The 22,557-nt window shown below is 43.4% G+C and overlaps 1 protein-coding gene across 3 annotated transcripts in view; it reads left to right on the forward strand.

Annotated features, from left to right (window-relative positions):
• Positions 1–20,056, forward strand: part of LOC139562789 (E3 ubiquitin-protein ligase NEDD4-like) — a 44,151-nt gene extending 24,095 nt beyond the window's left edge. For 2 of the 3 annotated variants that reach the window (XM_071380834.1, XM_071380833.1), the window contains 24 exons: positions 5,202–5,252; positions 5,708–5,769; positions 6,159–6,255; positions 6,828–6,991; positions 7,149–7,269; positions 9,283–9,441; positions 9,934–10,023; positions 10,306–10,425; positions 12,252–12,455; positions 14,251–14,328; positions 14,490–14,544; positions 14,634–14,692; positions 14,895–14,960; positions 15,157–15,386; positions 15,588–15,709; positions 15,893–15,963; positions 16,100–16,195; positions 16,334–16,407; positions 16,648–16,708; positions 16,801–16,860; positions 16,959–17,066; positions 17,485–17,581; positions 17,774–17,846; positions 17,938–20,056. In XM_071380834.1, the coding sequence (XP_071236935.1) occupies positions 5,202–5,252; positions 5,708–5,769; positions 6,159–6,255; positions 6,828–6,991; positions 7,149–7,269; positions 9,283–9,441; positions 9,934–10,023; positions 10,306–10,425; positions 12,252–12,455; positions 14,251–14,328; positions 14,490–14,544; positions 14,634–14,692; positions 14,895–14,960; positions 15,157–15,386; positions 15,588–15,709; positions 15,893–15,963; positions 16,100–16,195; positions 16,334–16,407; positions 16,648–16,708; positions 16,801–16,860; positions 16,959–17,066; positions 17,485–17,581; positions 17,774–17,846; positions 17,938–18,040 (2,421 nt within the window). In that variant the 3' untranslated portion in view covers positions 18,041–20,056. The remainder of the gene's footprint in view (positions 1–5,201; positions 5,253–5,707; positions 5,770–6,158; positions 6,256–6,827; positions 6,992–7,148; positions 7,270–9,282; positions 9,442–9,933; positions 10,024–10,305; positions 10,426–12,251; positions 12,456–14,250; positions 14,329–14,489; positions 14,545–14,633; positions 14,693–14,894; positions 14,961–15,156; positions 15,387–15,587; positions 15,710–15,892; positions 15,964–16,099; positions 16,196–16,333; positions 16,408–16,647; positions 16,709–16,800; positions 16,861–16,958; positions 17,067–17,484; positions 17,582–17,773; positions 17,847–17,937) is intronic. The other variant, XM_071380832.1, reaches the window with a different exon arrangement.
• Positions 20,057–22,557: the final 2,501 nt, after the last annotated feature.

Raw genomic sequence — 22,557 nt, forward strand, 5'->3', positions numbered from 1 at the left:
GACTGCTGAGTGCTGAAGCGCATAGTGTGAAATAATTGTGTGCCCTCGGTTGCAACACTCACTACAGAGTTCCAAACTACTTCTGGAAGCAAGGTCAGCACAAGAACTGTTCTTCGGAAACTTAATGAAATGGGTTTCCATGGCCGAGCAGCCGGAGACGAGACTAAGATCACTATGAGCAATGCCAAGCGTTGACTGGAATGGTGTCAAGCTCACTGCCATTGAACTCTGGAGCAGTGGAAACTCGTTCTCTGGTGTGATGAATCACGCTTCAACATCTGGCAGTCCGATGGGTTTGGCGGATGCCAGGAGAACGCTACCTGCCCGAATGCATAGTCCCAACTGTAAAGTTTTTTTATGGTTCGGTCAAGGCCCATTAGTTCCAGTGAAGGAAAATCTTAACTCTACAACATACAATAACATTCTAGATTATTCTGCGCTTCCTTCTTCTTAGCAACAGTTGGGAAAGTCTCTTTACTGTTTCAGCATGACAATGCCCTGTGCACAAAGCAAAGTTCATACACAAATGGTTTGTCGATCGATGTGGAAGAACTTTGACTGGCCTGCACAGAGCCCTGACCTCAATCCCATCGAACACCTTTGGGATGAATTGGAACGCCGACTTCGAGCCAGGCTTAATCGCCCAACATCAGTGCCCGACCCCACTAATGCTCTTGTGGCTGAATGGAAGCAAGTCCCCACAGCAATGTTCCAACATCTAGTGGAAAGTCTTCCCAGAAGATTAGAGGCTATTATTGCAGCAAAGGGGGGGACTAACTCCATATTATCAAATCAAATGTTATTAGTCACATGCTCCGAATACAACAGGTGTAGACCTTACAGTGAAATGCTTACTTACGAGCCCCTAACCAACAATGCAGTTTACAAAAATATGGATAAGAAATAAAAGTAACAAGTAATTGCAGAGCAGCAGTAAAATAACAATAGCGAGACTATATTCAGGGGGGTACCAGTAGAGTCAATGTGCGGGGGCACCGGTTAGTTGAGGTAATATGTACATGTAGGTAGAGTTATTAAAGTGACTATGCATAGATCATAACAACAGAGAGGGAGCAAAGCAAATAGTTTGGGTAGCCATTTGATTAGGCGTTCAGGAGTCTTATTGCTTGGGGGAAGAAGCTGTTTAGAAGCCTCTTGGACCTAGAGTTGGCGCTCCGGTACCGCTTGCCGTGTGGTAGCAGAGATAACAGGTTATGACTAGGGTGGCTGGAGTCTTTGACAATTTTTAGGGCCTTCCTCTGACACCGCCGGTATAGAAGTCCTGGATGGCAGGAAGCTTGGCCCCAGTAATGTACTGGGCCGTTCGCACTAACATCTGTAGTGCCTTGCGGTCGGAGGCCGAGCAGTTGCCATACCAGGCAGTGATGCAACCAGTGAGGATGCTCTCACTGGTGCAGCTGTAGAACCTTTTGAGGATCTGAGGACCCATGCCAAATCTTTTCAGTCTCCTGAAGGGGAATAGGTTTTGTCGTACCCTCTTCATGACTGTCTTGGTGTGTTAGTTTGTTGGTGATGTATACACCAAGGAACTTTAAGCTCTCCACCTGCTCCACTGCAGCCCCATCGATGAGAATGGCGGCGTGCTCGGTCCTCTTTTTCCTGTAGTCCACAATCATCTCCTTTGTCTTGATCACATTGAGGGAGAGGTTGTTGTCCTGGCACCACATGGCCAGGTCTCTGACCTCCATATAGGCTGTCTCATTGTTGTCTGTGATCAGACCTACCATTGTTGTGTCATCGGCAAACTTAATGATGGTGTTGGAGTCGTGCCTGGCCGTTCAGTCATGAGTGAACAGGGAGTACAGGAGGGGACTGAGCACGTACCCCGGCGGGGCCCCTGTGTTGATGATCAGCGTGGTTGATGTTGTTACCTACCCTCACCACCTGGGGGTGGCCCGTCAGGAGGTCCAGGATCCAGTGGCAGAGGGAGGTGTTTAGTCCCAGTGTCCTTAGCTTATTGATGATCTTTGAGGGCACTATGGCGTTGAACGCTGAGCTGTAATCAATGAATAGCATTCTCACATAGGTGTTCCGTTTGTCCAGGTGGAAAAGGGCAGTGTGGAGTGCAATAGAGATTGCATCATCTGTGATCTGTTGGTGCGGTACGCAAATTGGAGTGGGTCTAAGGTTTCTGGGTTAATGGTGTTGATGTGAACCATGACCAGCCTTTCAAAACACTTCATGGCTACAGACGTGAGTGTTATGGGTCATTAGTCATTTAGGCAGGTTACCTTAGTGTTCTTGGGCACAGACTCAGACAGGGAGAGGTTGAAAATGTCAGTGAAGACACTTGCCAGTTGGCCAGCGCATGCTCGCAGTACACGTCCTGGTAATTCGTCTGGCCATGCGGCCTTGTGAATGTTGACCTGTTTAAAGATTTTACTCACATCGGCTGCGGAGAGCGTGATCACAGTCTTCCGGAGCAGCTGGTGCTGTCATGCATGTTTCAGTGTTATTTGCTCAAAGAAAGCATAGAAGTAGTTTAGCTCGTCTGGTAGACTCGTGTCACTGGGCAGCTCTCGGCTGTGAGTTTTTATTTTAAAAAAAATCTGGTTTCACATTTAACATGCTGATAGAAATTTAGTAAAACGGATTTAAGTTTCCCTGGATTTAAGTCCCCGGTTACTAGGAGCGGGTGATCATTTTCTTGTTTGCTTATGGCGGAATACAGTTAATTCAATGCTGTCTTAGTGCCAGCCTCTGACTGTGGTGATATGTAAACAGCTACGAAAAATACAGATGAAAACTCTAGGTAGATAGTGTGGTCTACAGCTTATCATGAGATACTCTACCTCAGGCGAGCAATAGCTCGAGACTTCCTTAGATATTGTGCACCAGCTGTTATTTACAAAAATACATAGTCCGCCGCCCCTTGCCTTACCAGACTCCGCTGTTCTATCCTGCCGGTACAGCGTATAACCAGCCAGCTGTATGTTGATAGTGTCTTCGTTCAGCCACGACTCCGTGAAGCATAAGATATTACAGTTTTGAATGTCCCGTTGGTAGTTTAATCTTGCGCGTAGGTCATAGATTTTATTCTCCAAAGATTGCACGTTTGCTAGCAGAATGGAAGGAAGTGGGCATTTATTCGATCTCCTATATTATTCTCAGAAGGCAGCCCGCCCTCAGGCCCCTTTTTTCCGCCGCCTCTTCACGCAAATCACAGGGATCTGGGCCTGTTCCAGAGAAAGCCGTATATTGTTCGCGTTGGGCACGTCAGACTCGTTAAAGGAAAAAAACGTTTCTACCAGTCCGTGGTGAGCAATCGCAGTCCTGATGTCCAGAAGTTATTTTCGGTGATAAGAGATGGTAGTGGCAACATTATGTACAAAAATAAGTTACAAACAACGCAAAGGAACAAGGAAAAAACACAATCGGTTGGGGACACGTAAAACGTCTGCCTTCTCCGGCGCCATTTTACGCAATTAATACTCATAATTTTGGAATGAGATGTTCCACGAGCAGGTGTCCACATGCTTTTGGTCTGTAGTGCATTTAAAAACCTTTTTGGGGTTGGGTTGATAGATTTACATGGAAATTAAGTTTATTTTCACCAGAAACCAGTCTTGCTCCCATACATCTCTGACTTGATCAATCACACACTCCACTCTTGGTCATTTTGATATGGCTGGTTTGACAGTTCTTTGAGTGATGTAAGTAAGCATGTGATTAATCCCTTAATGAGTCCCCTATGTGATGTTCCTGAGAGAATGTCACAGAGCTCAGAGTAGCACCTTCACAGGCTGTACATTGTGTCCCTCAACCTGGACTCTCCAAAGCCTGCTTGTCTTGGCTTCACTGCCAAGGAAAGGCATGAGGAAGGAATGAGAGGAGGAGGGGAACAGTCTATATCTGTTCAATTGAACCGTCTCCATACCACTGCAGGGCAGTTTGAAGTGCCAAGGGTGTTTATTTGGTCACACAAGACTGTGTTTTCAGTTGTTGTTGATGTTGGGAGGTGGGTGATGTATGTTGCATAGGAACATGTTACAGTAACTGCGTTATAGCAGTGGTCACATTGGAGCCTGTCTCTAGAGACATCACTCAGTCAGAATCACCTTTTCTAGAATAGACACTGCTCCACAACTACATATTAAGACGTCTAATGCTCTAGCTATACTGTGGGCTGATAACCCCTGAATTATTCAATCCACATGTCTAATACAGTGGTTTCAAAACATGGGGTGGGATCCCCTGAAATTGAAATGGGGTCCCCTGAGAAAATCTGCACTCTTATCAAACAAATTAATAACCTTTTTCTCTTCAAATGGGTGTAGAACACAACCTTTTCATGTCAACCTCTTACAAGAACCTCTTACACTATTAGAATGCAATTTCATGTAATTATTATGTGTTGGGACAGCCTGTGGGATGTAAAATAGGGAATATGAATACACAGCATTAAATCACTTTGTGATTTTGGCAATGAAGCCCTTTATCTACTTCCCCCTGAGTCACATTAACTCATGGATACCATTTTTATGTCTCTGCATCCAGTATAAAGGAAGTTAGAGCTAGTTTCGTGAGCCAATGCCAACTAGCGTTAGTGCAATAACTGGAGGTATATACTAGCATGCTAGCACTGCAGTTATATAGACTTCCAGTCATTGCGCAAACACTGGTTAGAAATTGCGCTAACATTAGTCAGCAACTTCCTTCAAAATGCACACAGAGATGTACAAATGCTATCCATGAGTTCATCTGATTCTGAGTAAGTGGATAAAGGGCTTCATTGCTAGAATCCTGACGTTTCCCTTTAACTAGATATAATTTTTCCACGTAGGGTCCCCAGCATTTTCTGATGTCAATTTGGGGTTGTGTGCAGTGCCATTTTTGGAACACCTTGTCTAATAGAACTATGTGTATAATGTGCCAATACATACATTTACAACTAAATCATCCATGAGGGCTGATGGCACGTGCTGTAAAGGTGACTGTATCATAGAAAATGATTATCTATCTAGGCCAGTCATGTGGTGTGTGTGTGTGTGTGTGTGTGTGTGTGTGTGTGTGTGTGTGTGTGTGACGTACATTTTGCACTTGAGAGGTAGGTAGGTGTGTGTGCGTGAGAGCCGGCAAACATGCCCGATACATTGTAACCACTCCCTTTTTTGATGGACTGACTCATGAATGACTACTGTACATGACTCACCATTACAATCTCTTATATCCTTCCACAGACACGTGATGACTTTCTGGGGCAGGTGGATGTACCATTACACCAGATACCGGTGAGCCTAGTGCAAGGAAATTGTTTATTTAGCGCTTGCATAATGTATGTGGAAACCAATTCTCCTAAATCAACATGTTTCCAATCCCACGTCTAAAGGAGTAGGATAGTCTCTGCTGTTTGGTGTTCCATGTTCTCCTTTAGATATAATTTGTTGGAGATCTGTACACTTTACATAGTTATCTTCACCCATGAACTGTCATAGGCGCACTCATGTAAACATAAACACCCTCATGTCAGAGTCCGTTCCACAACGTTGTCCATAGTTATGGAAATACAGTCCTCCATGTTTGTTACTTTTTCCTACCTTTACATGGCATCTGTCCACTGTCTATACAGGACTTGTTTACTGTTGATATATTATACAGTTACTGCATGTGTAGATGTTATACAGCAAATATCTTTATAGAGCATTTCAACTGTTTTTAAATCGTTTTTTATTTATTTTTATTTCAGACAGAAAATCCTAACATTGAAAGGCCATACACATTCAAGGATTTTCTACTTCACCCGAGAAGGTTTGCATTATTTCATGATTATTCAAGCTGCTTATCCTTCCTGGTTTAACATGGATTTACTTAGTGACATTTTCCTTTACATTTTTATCACATTCAGCATTGCATAAATTAATTTGAATAATATCTTGAGTTCCATTCCAGTGAGTTTGCCTAACATTCAATACCTTTCTTTCCTGAGGTGTATAATTTAGCTCAAATAGCTACATGAAGTACATATTGGTTTTACCTTGGAGAAAGCTCAATTTCATGTTTGAGTCACAATGATAAATTGTTTGAATTACATTTATTGTGTATTTGATGCACCTAAGAGGCTCACATCTCTCATTTAGAAAGTGCACTGTTTTCCATGTCATTTTTTTGTTAAGTGTTTACTTTTTCTTTTGATGTAGTCACAAATCCAGGGTCAAGGGTCATCTCCGTCTGAAGATGACCTACCTACCCAAAAACAACTCAGAGGATGCTGCAGAACAGACTGAAGACATGGATGTAAGACCGCCACCCACCCAACCTACCCCTGTCGTCCTGCCCTCTGACCCCCTGATATTGAATATTCCCACGCCGTCACCCCCCTCCTCCTTTGATTAGACTGTGTCTAATCTACGTGCCTTGGCTGTTGCTCAGTCGGCGTGCTTCAGTATATACATGTAACAGCATATTGATGCTCAGAGCCAGGAGAAAAAACACTAGGCTTGTTTTACCAGTGTCAAGCCAAGATGGCTGATTGCTTGCCATCTCCCTCCTGATGTAGTTATTGATAAAACCAGCCTGTCATCATTCTTGAACATGCTTAATGTAAGCAGTGGCTAGGAACATCATGTCCAAAAGGCCATTCTATATTTGTCTCACCATGGGTCCATGGCCTTTGATGAATATGCTGACATCTTCCTTAGAATGATTTGAAGCCAAACTTCAATAAATTATGAGTCCCTATGATTGCCACTGAATTTTCTGAGTAGTGGCCAAGACATTGTTTGACTTGAACAAACGTATGTATAGGATTTGGGCAATGTTGACATCTGCATGTGCCGTGTTGTGTAACAGTTGTTTTTGTTGTGCAGCCTAGCTGGGAGTTTTTAGAGGGCCAGGACATGTCCGGTCCCAGGCACAACCACCTGCTGCCTGCAATGCCCCCTGGCTGGGAGGAGAGGCAGGACAACCTGGGCAGGACCTACTATGTCAACCACGAAACCAGGACGACACAGTGGCACAGGCCCATAGTACAGTAAGTCTGGGGTTCTCCTGTCATGTCCTTTATTCTGACAGCTTGAACTTAATCTAGCACTATTTCAACACAATGGTAGTTTTGGAATACAGTAACGCCTGGTTGGTCAAGAGATGTAAAGTTGACTGTGAGTATGTATGTGTGTTTCCCTGTGTAGAGACAGCCAGGTGGAGGCAGAGCAAAGGCAGAACATCCACATGGAGGCCCAGCACGCCTTCACCGCCCGCAGGCAGATCTCTGACCAAGAGGACTCCAACGACAGACAAGAGTCTCCTGAGGTAACTTTCAAGTCAATCGAAATTCAATTAATGTATTGAAAAATTCACATTAAAGTTAAATGACACTTTAAATTCATAAATGGAATTAGTTATTCTCCTGAAATGGAGACGAGACTCTGTTATATCCTTTTGCGGTCTCTGGTACGATTATCAAACAACCGTACGTGGTGTGCGGTCCAACTATACGACCTACCTAAGGTATATAGGCCCAGACCTAAACTCAGCAAAAAAAAGAAACGTCCCTTTTTCAGGACCCTGTCTTTCAAAGATAATTAGTAAAAATCTAAATAACTTCACAGATCTTCATTGTAAAGGGTTTAAACACAGTTTCCCATGCTTGTTCAATGAACCATAAACAACTAATGAACATGCACCTGTGGAACGGCCGTTAAGACACTAACAGCTTACAGACGATAGGCAATTAAAGTCACAGTTATGAAAACTTAGGACACTAAAGAGGACTTTCTACTTACTCTGAAAAACACCAAAAGAAAGATGCCCAGGGTCCCTGCTCATTTGTGTGAACGTGCCTTAGGCATGCTGCAAGGAGGCATGAGGACTGCAGATTTGGCCAGGGCAATAAATTGCAATGTCCGTACTGTGACAGCACTACAGGGAGACGGGACGGACAGCTGATCGTCCTCGCAGTGGCAGACCACGTGTAACAACACCTGCACAGGATCGGTACATCTGAACATCACACCTGCGGGACAGGTACAGGATGGCAACAACAACTGCCAAGTTACACCAGGAACGCACAATCCCTTCATCAGTGCTCAGACTGTCCGCAATAGGCTGAGAGAGGCTGGACTGGGGGCTTGTAGGCCTGTTGTAAGGCAGGTCCTCACCAGACATCACCGGCAACAACGTCGCCTATGGGCACAAACCCACCGTCGCTGGACAAGATAGGACTGTCAAAAAGTTCTCTTCAATGACGAGTCGCCTTTTTTTCTCACCAGGGGGATGGTCAGATTCACGTTTATTGTCGAAGGAATGAGCGTAACACTGAGGCCTGTACTCTGGAGCAGGATTGATTTGGAGATGGAGGGTCCGTCATGGTCTGGGGCGGTGTGTCACAGCATCATCGGACTGAGCTTGTTGTCATTGTAGGCAATCTCAACGCTGTGCATTACAGGGAAGACATCCTCCTTCCTCATGTGGTACCCTTCCTGCAGGCTCATCCTGACATGACCCTCCAGCATGACAATGCCACCAGCCATACTGCTCATTCTGTGCGTGATCTCGTGCAAGACAGGAATGTCAGTTTTCTGCCATGGCCAGCGAAGAGCCTGGATCTCAATCCCATTGAGCACGTCTGGGACCTGTTGGATCGGAGGGTGAGGGCTAGGGCCATTCCCCCCAGATATGTCCGGAAACTTGCAGGTGTCTTGGTGGAAGAGTGGGGTAACATTTCACAGCAAGAACTGGCAAATCTGGTGCAGTCATTGAGGAGGAAATGCACTGCAGTTCTTAATGCAGCTGGTGGCCACACCAGATATTGACTGTTACTTTAGATTTTGACCCCCCCCTTTGTTCAGGGACACATTATTCCATTTCTGTTAGTCACATGTCTGTGGAACATGTTCAGTTTGTCTCAATTGTTGAATCTTGTTATGTTCATACAAATATTTACACGTTTGCTGAAAATAAACGCAGTTGACAGTGAGGATGTTTCTTTTTTTGCTGAGTTTATAAGGACAATATCTTACGACCATGTGTTCTGGTCCTAGCCCCTCTCTTTAGAGGCTGCTAACCGAGCAAATGACTAAATGTCAGGATAGTCCAGAGTGGCCCTTAACAAGATCAAGTTCAGGATCAGGGTGTTCCTCAAAGTCCCCCCAAAAAGTTGCCCTACTGAAGTCATATCACATGTCAGTTTTGTGTAATAACGTCACTCTGTGCCAGAACTGTTTTCTTAGCTTATAGCCAGATAAGAAGACAGTGACGTAACACTATCAAGACATCCTTCAGAACAGATGGATAACTCTTCATGTGTCTTGTTTCCTGCTCCAGAGCTGGGAAATCATGACCGAGAATGAGTCCACCTTGTACAACAGCCAGCGCTCCCCCCCTCCACCCCACTCCCCCCTGGAGTTTCACTCCTTCTGTGATGAGCTCAGTCGCCTCCAGGCCTCGGGTGCCACATCCGGCAACAGACGTACCTCCCTCCAGGTGAATAATTTACTGGCCAGCGCTGACCAGGCTCCCGTTACTAATCGACCGACACTCAAAGCCTCCTGCGGATACGCGTCCTACACAGTTCCAAGAAGGGACTGAAACACACGTTATATCTTGTGTTATAACAACACAGCTATAATCAGTCCCTCCAGGATTTCGCTGAGATTTTTTGTGATATGCAAAAATTCTTGATTTTGCTACATCAATTCTAACATTTTACATGGCAATATGCAAAGTTTTTATCTGTGTGGCTTGATTGAACCATAATATCTAGTAAACGTGCACTGCTGATTGGTTGAAATTGTAAGTCCTTGCATAATATTGTTGATTAAAAAAAAACATTTCAAATGCAATTAAGTAATCTTGGAGGGATTGTAATATTTTAGTGTAAAACAGGTATTAGTGCCTGTCTATAGCTGGAGAAAATGTGCCTATTAACACGTGTATGGGTAATGACTGTGGTTTCTGTCGTCTTGCTCTCTTCAGCTGCAGGGCCCTTCCAGTCATTCAAGTCACTCCAGTCGCAGAGGCAGTGCCCAGACTCTGACCTTAGAGGAGCACCCTGTTCATCCTGTGGTGTGTTGCATTCCCTGAATCCCCTCCGCCCTCACACACACACACCGAAGCACAACACTCCTGTATTACAGCAGTATTTGTGGGATAGGGTCATCTGAGCTCAGGTTTAGCATGTAAGTGTGGCTTCCATAGTTTTCCAAGATGATGTAAGGACAGTGAGAATGCAGTCATCAGGTTTGAGCATGTAGCTCAGTGATTCAGAGGAAGTTATTGTTCTATTCACTTGAGGTATTGTTGTATGGATTGTTTGATGCCTCTCTCTCTCTTTATGTTGTTCAATAGTTGTTAGCAACCTCAGCGGGGCTGCCTCCAGGCTGGGAGGAGAAGCAGGATAGTAAGAGCAGACCCTACTACGTTAATCACAACAGCAGGATAACCACTTGGACACGGCCACTCATCCAGGTAGGCTGCATTCCTCCTTCTTTTGCTCTCACTCGCTCTCAAACCAACGTGCACTAAAGAAGTATTCAAAGTCATGTGAAAAGCCAATCAGGACCTACTTAACTTGTGTAGTTCCAGTGCCTTCGGAAAGTATTTAGACCCCTTTTTCTACATTTTGCTACGTTACAGCCTTATTCTAAAAATGATTACATTGTTTTTTGTCCTCAACAATCTACACACAATTCCCCATAATGACAAAGCAAAAACAGGTTTTTAGAAACTTTTGCTAATTTATAAAAAATACATTTACATAAGTATTCAGACCCCTTACTCAGTACTTTGTTGAACCACCTTTGGCAGCGATTACAGCATCGAGTACTCTTGGGTATGACGCTACAAGCTTGGCACACCTGTATTTGGGGAGTTTCTCCCATTATTCTCTGCAGATGCTCTCAAGCTCTGTGGGGTTGGATGGGGAGCATTGCTGCATAGCTATTTTCAGGTCTCCAAATATGTTTGATCGGGTTGAAGTTCCTGTTCCACTCAAGGACATTCAGAGACTTGTCCCGAAGCCCTGCGTTGTCTTGCCTGTGTGCTTAGGGTCGTTGTCCTGTTGGAAGGTGAACCTTCACCCCAGTCTGAGGTCCTGAGCGCTCTGGAGCAGGTTTTCATCAAGGATCTCTCTGTGCTTTTCTCCGTTTATCTTTGCCTCGATCCTGACTAGTTTCCCAGTCCTTGTCTCTGAAACACATCCCCACAGCATGACTGCCACCACGCTTCACCGTAGGGATGGTGCCAGGTTTCCTCCAGACGTGATGCTTGGCATTCAGGCCAAAACAATTCAATCTTGGTTTCTTCAAACCAGAGAATCGTGTTTCTCATGGTCTGAGAGTCCTTTAGGTGCCTTTTGGCAAACTCCAAGCGGGCTGTCATGTGCCTTTTACTGAGGCCTGATTGGTGGAGTGCTGCAGTGATGGTTGTCCTTCTGGAAGTTTCTCCCATCTCCACAGAGGGACTCTAGAGCTCTGTCAGAGTGACTATCAAGGCCCTTCTCCCCCGATTGCTCAATTTGGCAGGGCGGCCAGCTCTAGGAAGAGTCTTGGTTGTTACAAACATCTTCCATTTAAGAATGATGGAGACCCAGTCGATAGACCCTATTCTGCGGATTATATACTGCGCATCAGTAGCCGCAGGACTAACCTCCAATGGGCTTTTACACCCGGCCGACATCAAGTGCCTGCGCAGTACTTATAGGAGACTTAAACCCTTTACCCGTATGTATTACTAGCGTCACCATCAGCCGGGCACTGTGTTCTTGTGGACCTTCAATGCTGCAGAAATGTTTTGGTGCCCTTACCCAGATCTGTGCCTCAATACAATCCTGTCTCGGAGCTCTACAGACAATTCCTTCGACCTCATGGCTTGGTTTTTGCTTTGACATGCACTGTCAACTGTGGGACCTTATATAGACAGGTGTGTGCCTTTTCAAATCAAGTCCAATCAATTGAATTTACCACATGTGGACTCCAAACAAGTTGTAGAAACATCTCCAGGATGATCAATGGAAATGGGATGCACCTGAGCTCAATTTCGAGTCTCATAGCAAAGGGTCTGAATACTTATGTAAATAAGGTATTTCTGTTTTCACATTGTAGTTATGGGGCTATTGCTGAGGATAATTTTGAATTTAATAAATTTTAGACTACGGCTGTAACATAACGTGGAAAAAGTCAAGGGGTCTGAATAATTTCCAAAAGCACTGTAGATAATGTTTATATAGGATCCAGTCCACCCTCCTATTGAGTATATCAATAGTGTTAATCTTCATCTCTCCTTCCATGTTCCAGATAACCTCAGAGGCAGCAGCCCAGGCTGTTCTGTCCCAGAACGCCACTGTGTACCAGCCCCCCATGCTCTCTCCTGAGGGCTCCCCCCAGCACTCCCCCGGCTCACAGAGGGAGTGTGGCTTCATGCCGGCGGGCTGGGAGGTCCGCAATGCCCCCAACGGAAAACCCTTCTTCATCGACCACAACACTAAGACCACTTCCTGGGTGAGAGAGCAAGCACCTGCATACCGCCATTCTTAAAAGGACATGCAGTATCAGTCAAAAGTTTGGACACACTTACTCATTCATGGGTTTTTCTTTTTTTGTACTATTTTCTACATTGTAGAGTAATAATGAAGACATCAAAACTATGAAATAACAGACATGGAATCATGTAGTAACCAGAAAAGTGTAAAACAATTGAAAATATATGTTATATTTGAGATTCTTCAAAGTAGCTACCCTTTGCCATGATGACAGCTTTACACACTCTTGGCATTCTCTCAACCAGCTTCACGAGGAATGCTTTTCCAACAGTCATGAAGAAGTTAGAACATATGCCTAGCACTTGTTGGCTACTTTTCCTTCACTCTGCGGTCCAACTCATCCCTAACCATCTCAATTGGGTTGAGGTTGAGGGATTGTGGAGACCAGGTCATCTGATGCAGCACTCAATCACTCTCCTTCTTGGTCAAATAGCCCATACACAGCCTGGAGGTATGCTTTGTCCTGTTGAAAAACAAATGATAATCCCACTAAGCGCAAACCAGATGGGATGGCGTATCGCTGTAGAATGCTGTGGTAACATGCTGGTTAAGTGTGCCTTAAATTCTCAATATATCACTGACAGTGTCACCAGCAAAGCACCCCCACACCATCACTCCACCTCCGTGCTTCACGGTGGGAACCACACATGCGGAGATCATCCGTTCACCTATTCTGCGTCTCATAAAGACACGGGGGTTGGAACCAAAAATTGCAAATTTGGACTCATCAGACCCCCATGATTTCCACCGTTCTAATGTCCATTGCTCGTGTTTCTTGGCCCAAGTAAGTCTCTTCTTGTTATTGGTGTCCTTGAGTAGTGGTTTATTTGCAGCAATTCGACCATGAAGGCCTGATTCACGCAGTCTCCTCTGAACAGTTGATGTTGAGATGTGTCTGTTACTTGAACTCTGAAGCATTTATTTGGGCTGTAATCTGAGGCTGGTAACTAATGACCTTATCCTCTGCAGCAGAGGTAACTCTGGGTCTTCCTTTCCTGTGGCGGTCCTCATGAGAGCCATTTTCATCATGGCGCTTGATGTTTTTTGCGACTGCACTTGAAGAAAGTTATTGACAAAGTTATTTTAAAGTTCTTTACCTTAATGTCTTAAAGTAATGATGGAGTGTCGTTTCTCTTTGCTTATTTGAGCTCTTCTTGCCATAATATGGACTTGGTCTTTTGCCAAGTAAGGCTATCTTCTGTAACCACCCCAACCTTGTCACAACACAACTGATTGGCTCAAACTCATTAAGAAGTTAAGAAATTCCACAAATTAACTTTTAACAAGGCACACCTGTTAATTAAAATGCATTCCAGGTGACTACCTCATGAATCAGGTTTGAGAGAATGCCAAGAGTGTGCAAAGCTGTCATCAAGGCAAAAGGTGGCTGCTTTGAAGAATCTCAAATATTAAATATATTTTCATTTGTTTTACACTTTTTTGGTTACTACATGATTCCATATGTGTTATTTCATCGTTTTGATGTCTTCACTATTACTCTACAATATAGAAAATAGTAAAAATAAAGAAAAACCCTTGAATTGGTAGGTGTGTCCAAACTTTTGACTGGTACTGTATATGTAGTTTTTCTTGATCAGGTCACATGATCAAGAAATACCCCCAGGCCCTACCTATAGAGTCTAGTCACGCATCATCATGGCCAGAATGACCAGTTATCCACTGGACAATACTGCCATTCTCACTGCTCCTTCCTGTTTGTGTGACTTATTTCCTGTTTATCTGGCTGTGAACAGGAAGACCCCAGGTTGAAGATTCCTGTGCACATGAGGAGGAGACCTTCGCTAGACCCAACTGACCTCGGGCCAATGCCGGTAAGCTTTACAATGATATCATACCCAATAATAGCATTCTAAGAAGGCAATTAGCAGCCCAATGTGATGAGCCTCTTAAAGTTGAAAATTGCTGAGTGAATGGTTGATTTTAAGGGGGGAAATTATGGTGGGAGTAATGTTTGCGCTATCCCTTATCTTAGCCTGGCTGGGAGGAGAGGGTCCACAGTGATGGGAGGATATTCTACATAGATCACAGTATGTATGACATGTACTACAATTTGTCAAAATGAGTGAAAATTGCATACACCTACTACCAATGCTGAATAAATCTGATGTATTTTCAGACACGAAGAACACACAATGGGATGACCCCAGATTGCAGAATTCAGCCGTAACTGGACCAGTAAGTACAGATGATATATTTAAAAAGCTATAGCTAGAGATTTTTATTTATTAGATTCCGGTAGAGTAATTTATGAGGAATGCAATATGACCCATTCTCTTTTTGGAGTCAGGTTCTCCAGGTTGGTCATAAAACCGCGTAATTCATCATGTGTTCATAATTGATTTCCGGTCATTGGATCTCCCATCCTTGTCTATTCTAGGCTGTGCCTTACTCCAGGGACTATAAACAGAAGTATGAATACTTCCGGAAGAAGCTGAAGAAACCGGTAAGCATTGTTTTTATTTCACAAATAGGTCAGATATACAGCACATTCACACTGTAAAAGCCTATCTTGTCTTTCTTTCAATCATCCTCACAATATCTTCTATGACATTTAGTCCAGCTACATCCCCTGACCTGATGTCAACTCAGCTCTTCAGTAGAAAGTCCACTCACTCAGCATGCTCTATCTCTAATTCCAGGCTGACATCCCCAACCGCTTTGAGATGAAGCTCAGGCGGAACGCCGTGCTAGAGGACTCCTACAGACGAATCCTGTCAATCAAGAGGGCCGACTTCCTGAAGGCGCGGCTGTGGGTGGAGTTTGAGGGAGAGAAGGGCTTGGATTACGGGGGCGTGGCCAGGGAGTGGTTCTTCCTCATCTCCAAGGAGATGTTCAACCCCTATTATGGGCTGTTTGAGTATTCTGCCACGTGAGTCTCTATTTGAATGTGTTAGAATTCCATTTTCAGGCAAAGAAAAATGGAACAGGCCCTCAATGGAGCTGTTAGTGAATAACATCTCTGACAGCATTATGAATCATTTTAATGAGGATATGTTCTGGAATGGATCAGAGAAGGATTTGGATGACTTTAGAGCTGTGTTAAGTTTCTCCTCTGCCTGTTCTGTGTCAGGGACAACTACACTCTGCAGATCAACCCCAACTCAGGCCTCTGCAATGAGGATCACCTGTCCTACTTCAAGTTCATTGGCCGTGTGGCAGGCATGGCTGTCTACCATGGCAAGCTGCTGGACGGTGAGTCTCACTGCGGGGATTTCGCTCATTAACTTTGGTATAGGTAAAAGATCATTAATTCGTATAATCGTAGTGTGACACGAGTGTGTGTAGAGAAACTAAGAGCTGAGGACAGCTCTATGCTAGGGCCACAAGGATTAGGTGTGTGTTGAACAGATCCTGACATGTTTTGTTTTTTTCTAGCCTTCTTCATCAGGCCTTTCTACAAGATGATGTTGCAGAAGCCCATTACTCTACAGGACATGGAGTCTGTGGTAGGTGCCTAATACTATCTAGATTACTCTCACATCTTCCCATCACCTAATCAGATAGTAGAGACATGATAAATCAGACAGCTAAAACAGCAGTGTTTCACCATGAGGTAATGGTGTTTGTGTTTTGTTATTTCAGGACAGTGAGTACTTCAACTCCCTGAAGTGGATATTGGAGAATGACCCGATAGACCTGGATCTGAGGTTCACCATAGACGAAGAGCTCTTTGGACAGGTGGGACCTGCTTCCTGTTTGTTGTTTGGCACAAGTATTTTCTGTTCTATCTTGTGCCTATTGAGTGAAGAGGTTAAAGTCGATGCTAGGTGGTACTCTGGTATCAGTCATGCTGACATCACATTTCCTCCTCTTTAGACACATCAGCATGAGCTGAAGCCAGGAGGATCTGAAATAGTTGTCACCGATGACAACAAGAAGGAATACATCCAGTAAGCACCAGAGCCCTCTGCTGGTAGAAAGAGGAAACACGCCTCATACACACTGCCATGTAGTACTGTTCAGCTGGTTACCTGTTGGTGACCCACAAGTCACATATTTGGCCTTAGAAGGGTTTGCTAATGGACAGTGAAACCACCACCCACCACATAATGTCTGCATCATTAGATAAATTAGAAATTTATTAGGGCTTTTGAATGCTTCCATTTCTAAGTAAACCTTTTCTTTGTCAGTCTTGTCATGCAGTGGAGGTTCGTGAACAGGATATTGAAGCAGATGACCGCATTTAAGGAGGTAAACACTAGGTTTTATTGATGTTTTGATTGAGTTGTGATAAGATTGAAAGAAATGGTTGACTTATTGCTTGTTCCTCTCTCTTGTCTTAGGGATTCTATGAGTTGATACCCCAGGATCTCATCAAGATCTTTGACGAGAATGAGCTGGAGGTGGGTGTCATTCCTATCACTCTGAGATGTATGCATGACTGAGAGCCTGTCTTTCCAGATCGTTGAGTGATGTTCTATCTTGTTTTTGTTTTTTTTAGCTTCTGATGTGTGGCCTGGGAGACGTGGATGTGAACGACTGGAGGGAGAACACAAAGTACAAGAATGGCTACTGTCCCAACCAGCCTGTCATCCTGTGGTTCTGGAAGGTAAGAGGATACTCCACCACTAGAGCAGAAGCCTCTGGATTCTAGAGTGTTTTTGTTAGGGATGCACGATTGATCGGTGACCATATCGGTATCGGACGATAATTGGTTAAAAATATTATGTCGACATCTGTCTGATGTGGAGACAAAGGACAATGATAGAGACCGCGGTCTGTGGCGTTTTTTTTAAGTGGGTGGTGCAATGTGAAGAAAAACTCTTCCTATGAATTTGGCTTTAGCGTCCAAATGGTTTGAGCTGTTAGCTATTATTAGCCCATTCCTGAAAGCGAAAACTCCCAGGAACGCGTTGGATATCGGTAAATATCTGATATCGGCCCAGAATTTCCACATCGGTGCATCATTAGTTTTTGGGGTGAATTCTCAATATTCATTCCAACTATTTGAATGATGTCATTCTCAGACTGTTCTGCTGATGGATGCAGAGAAGCGTATCCGCCTGTTGCAGTTTGTGACTGGCACCTCCCGGGTCCCAATGAATGGCTTTGCAGAGCTCTACGGTGAGTCCTCTTCTCTACTTCTCTGTATTAAGACTAATTTGTATAATACAGGGTACTTTCTGGTTATGTTTTTAACCATTTTGTCATTACATAGATTGATATGAACTTTGAAACATGGATTCTGAGTTGTAACCAGAGGTGTTTGTATATGATTCTCTCCTCCTAATCTTGTTTTATGTTGTGAAATCGCAGGGTCTAACGGACCACAGCTGTTTACCATTGAGCAGTGGGGAACACGAGACAAACTACCTAGAGCCCACACGTGGTGAGTAACAATACAGCAGTTTGGCTAATAGTCCTACCTGATTACTGCAACAAATGTGCATTTGAATTTGGTTCTGTTTTACCGTCTTCAGCTTCAACCGGCTGGACCTGCCTCCCTATGAGTCGTTTGAGGAGCTGAGGGAGAAGCTACACATCGCCATAGAGAATGCACAAGGCTTTGATGGAGTGGATTAGGGGAGTGTGTGGCCTATGGCGCAGATGTTAAAATGGCAGTCACTGCCAGTGAACTGAGGGCTAGCACCAAGTTTTGTGCTGTAGTTCTGTTTAATGCTGATAAAACACCTAATATTCAGGTCCAGACCTGACCTGTCAACCGCCTGAGAAGATGGGGAACAATCACAGACCGCAAAGTCTTTGGTGCTCCTCTCTCCTGCACAGTGGAAGGGATGGATGATGAGTGAAAATCACTTCTTAAATCACTCTTGGTCTGTGAAGTTTACAAATAGTTTTTTTGTTGTGTCTCGTAAACATGTATGTATACTTAAACCAGATCTATATACAATTTATCAAATGCATTATAGCATACAGATATTATTGTTCATCTATGATAAACATTCTATCATGAGGAGATTGACATTGGACTCGATATACATTACCGTATATACACTGGTGTCGAAAGAGTTCAACAGGGATGCTGGCCCATGACTCCAATGCTTCCCACAGTTATGTCAAGTTGGCTGGATGTCTTTTGAGTGGTGGACCACGGGAAACTTAAGTTTGAAAAACCATGCAGTGTTGCAGTTCTTGACATAAACCGGTGCGCCTGACACCTACTCCCATACCACGTTCAAAAGCACTTCAATCTTTTGTTTTGCCCATTCACCCTCTGAATGGCAGACACAATCCTTGTCTCGAGGCTTAAAAATCCTTCTTTAACCTGTCTCCTCCTCTTCATCTACACTGATTGAAGTGGATTTAACAAGTGACATCATAAGGGATCATAGCTTTCAGCTGGATTCACCTGGTCAGTCTGTGTCATGGAAAGAGCAGGTGTTTTCTTCCTGTTTTGTACAATCAGTGTATGTGTGCGCAATTGACAGTGAATGCACTTTTGTATAGCTTACTGAGGAAATCACAGACTCAACATTAGACTCCATTGAAAAACCATGTTGCCATTGCTTTCTCATTCTTGCACACACACTTGCAAAATATGTGTTTCCTCTGCTGTTTTTTTATTCAGTGATGGATGTATTATTGTTTTATTCCGCTATTCCAGGGCTCTCAACCCTGTTCCTGGAGCTCTACCCTCCCGTAGGTTTTCACCTCCAACCCCAGTTGTAACTAATTAACATAATCAGGAGCACTAGATTAAGGTTGGACTGAACCTACAGGACAGTAGGTCTCCAGAAACAGGGTTGGAGAGCCCTGCTCTATTCATGGGTGTTATAGAGCAGTATAATACTCTATTTTTAGGAGTACATTTATTTTTTTCAAATTGCTCTATGTAATAACTCTATTGAATTAATATCAAGAAATTGATACTATCAATTCTCAAAGATTTCTGCAAATGTTTTTTTGCCTTTGATTTTCTTGAGGGAATTGACACATATGCAGTGGTGTGCTCTATCAAAGAATGTATTGTTAGAATGGTAGAAAACATGTTTACACGCTGGTAAGTTTACAGATTGTTGATGAAGGAAAATATGGTCTTTTTCATTTCTCTTAAATCAAAATGTTATACGTGTGCTTTTATAAGGTAAAGCACTTTGTTAAAATGGTTATAAAAGTCTTAGTGTCTTGATCTTTGCCAAACTACCAATTTCAGAATGCATACGTTGAGTATGATTTCATGCTAAAATCCTCTGCTTTTAAGTGCACATTTGACTTGAGTACATTTTACTTGCCATGGAAGAAAAAAGCACATTCTTTCCTTTCACTGGTAATTAAGACTTAAATTACAATGCCTTCATTTGTGATGTATCATAGAATTTGATCATCCAAATCATTTGACATGTTCTTATCCTTTAGTTGAATGGATATATTGTTAACATCCGATTCTCTATAATTCATTATTTTAAGATATACTTAATTTATATATTATGTCAACTGTCATTCTGACAACTGTAAGTGGATTTTCTATCAATGATTTAATGAAATAAAACTTCTATCTTGTTGAAAACATGTTTTGATTGCATGCCAAAGTAAATGGCAGCATATTTAGAAAAACGAATAAATAAAAAATGCCACCTACTGTTCTCCTTTCATATTATACTGAACAACAATATAAACACAACATGTAAAATGTTGGTCCCATGATTCATGAGCTGAAATAAAAGATCCCAGAAATGTGCCATACACACAAAAAGCTTATTTCTCTCACATTTTGGGCACAAATTTGTTTACATCCCTGTTAATGAGCATTTCTCCTTTGCCATGGTAATCCAGCCACCTGACAGGTGTGGCATATCAAGAAGCTGATTAAACAGCTTGGTAATTACACAGGTGCACCTTGTGCTGGGGACAATTAAAGGCCACTCTAAAATGTGCAGTTTTGTCACAACACAATGCCACAGATGTCTCAAGTTTTGAGGGAGAGTGTAATTGGCACACTGACTGTAGGAATGTCCACCAGAGTCGTTGCCAGAGAATGTAATGATAATTTCTCTACCAAAAGCCCCCTCCGTCATTTTAGAGAATTTGGCAGTAGGTCCAACCGGCCTCACACCGCAAACCGCGTATAACCCATGCCAGCCCAGGACTTCCGGCTTCTTCACCTGCGGGATCATCTGCGACTAGTCACCCGGACAGTTGATGGAACTGAGGAGTATGTATGTCTGTAATTAAGCTTTTTGTGGGGAAAAACGAGTTCTGATTGGGTGGGCCTGGCTCTCCAGTGGGTGGGCCTATGCCCACCCATGGCTGCGCCCCTGCCCAGTCGTGAAATCCATTGATTAGGGCCTAATGAATTTATTTCAATTGACAGATTTCCTTAAATGAGCTGTAACTCAGTAAAATTGTTGCATGGTGCGTTTATATTTTTGTTCAATATAGTTGTTCGATATCTACAAGCGAGAGAATTACATTTATTCTGCACTTTTTGATGACAGAATTTGGCTGTTTTAAGACTAGTTAATTTCTCAAGACATGCAGCTCTTTACTATTCACTATGTGTCATGGGCTCTTTAAGTCAACTGAGCAATAAGCACTTTTTTTTATATATATATACCTTTAAAAATAGATTTTTCCCGTCGTCACCCGGGATACAGAGGTTTTGCTTGACCGCAATGAACACTGCCTACATATTGGCTGTGTTCGAGTGCATCAAATCAGTGATGTAGTGTTAGTCAATTTGGACTGATTCTAACCCTAACTTCATGCACACATCCCAGTTCAACCCTCAACCAAAACCCTAACTCTAACCCTAGCTTCATGTCCACCATCCAGATCAACCCTAACCGTAGCTTCATGTCCACCATCCAGATCAACCCTCAACCAAAACCCTAACTCTAACCCTAGCTTCATGTCCACATCCCCAAATAAGTGAATGGAAGGCTTCCACTCTAAAGCATGCAGGGCCCATTCATATGATTCAGCTTACCCACAACTGTCCTATTTTCCCCAAACCCCCAAAGTGCTGGCTAAAGACCAACCCCCCCAGGCCGAAGGGTCAGGTGGTAGGTCACACACAATTCAGGCCAACCTTTTGGATGCTGCTGGGGTCAGTGAGGATGGGTGTGTATATGAGCAGGATGACACTGGGCTTGTCCAATAGCAGAAGGCCATGGAGGTGCCGGATACTTCTCAGCCCCCTTTTAACCTATTGATCTGGCCCCAGAGCTCGACCTCCATCCATGTGCAGCCCTATCTTCACTCCACCCCCTAACAGTGTCGTGTTGGCAGGTGCTCAAAACCAATTTATAATCGAACATCCTCGAGACCCCCCCACCCCTCGTGAGGGGTCACCATAAATGAGGCTGCATATTCACTTTCACATGTTATGTAAGAGCAAAAGCCATAAGGTTAGCCTGGGTCACAAACAAACATCTTTCTAATACAATGATTTGTTAGGACAGTACTGTAGTATATCGCTACGCAGCCTAATGGATGTTTAGTTATCGTGATGGATCACATGGTTGTAGTAATATTACATAAGAGGATCATAGTGTGTCCAAATTGATTGTTCAGACCAACAAACAATATTAGGCTAAGTGATTTTAGAGTTATTACAGTCATAAGGCACTATACATTGTAAATCATGTTAGTTCAAAATTAGCAGATCTTAAATTAGATATTTTTTTCAAATGAAGAATCATAAGTCCTTGCACTTGCATTTTAACTTGAAATATTTCACGAGTTCAATTATATTTCCTAAAATAGTTTTTTTTCACCACTTTTACGCCTTAGCTTTCATCCATTTTCTCTTTGTTTAAGTGCACACCTTGATCCTTGACTGTGAGAATCAGCTTTTGGTTTGGTTATATTTTGGGCTGGGGACACTCAAGGACACAACAGCTGGGCCTCGGCCCTGCTGCTGAATGAGAGTCCGGAGCGGGGAGGAAGGTCAAACTCACTCCATAATAATATCAGCATTTTCAATATCAGCATTTTCTGCATTTACGCAGCAGTTGTCCTGCTCCTACCAATGCGTTCTGGTAATTGCTGAGCCCAGTTCTCAGTGGTGGAGAGAGTGCCTCATTTCCATAAACTGTTTTTTTCTCTTCCAGCGTGACCATTTGCAGTGCAGTTGCCCT

The sequence above is a fragment of the Salvelinus alpinus genome, chromosome 33 (genome assembly GCF_045679555.1).
Source record: "Salvelinus alpinus chromosome 33, SLU_Salpinus.1, whole genome shotgun sequence".
Taxonomy (NCBI): Eukaryota; Metazoa; Chordata; class Actinopteri; order Salmoniformes; family Salmonidae; genus Salvelinus; species Salvelinus alpinus.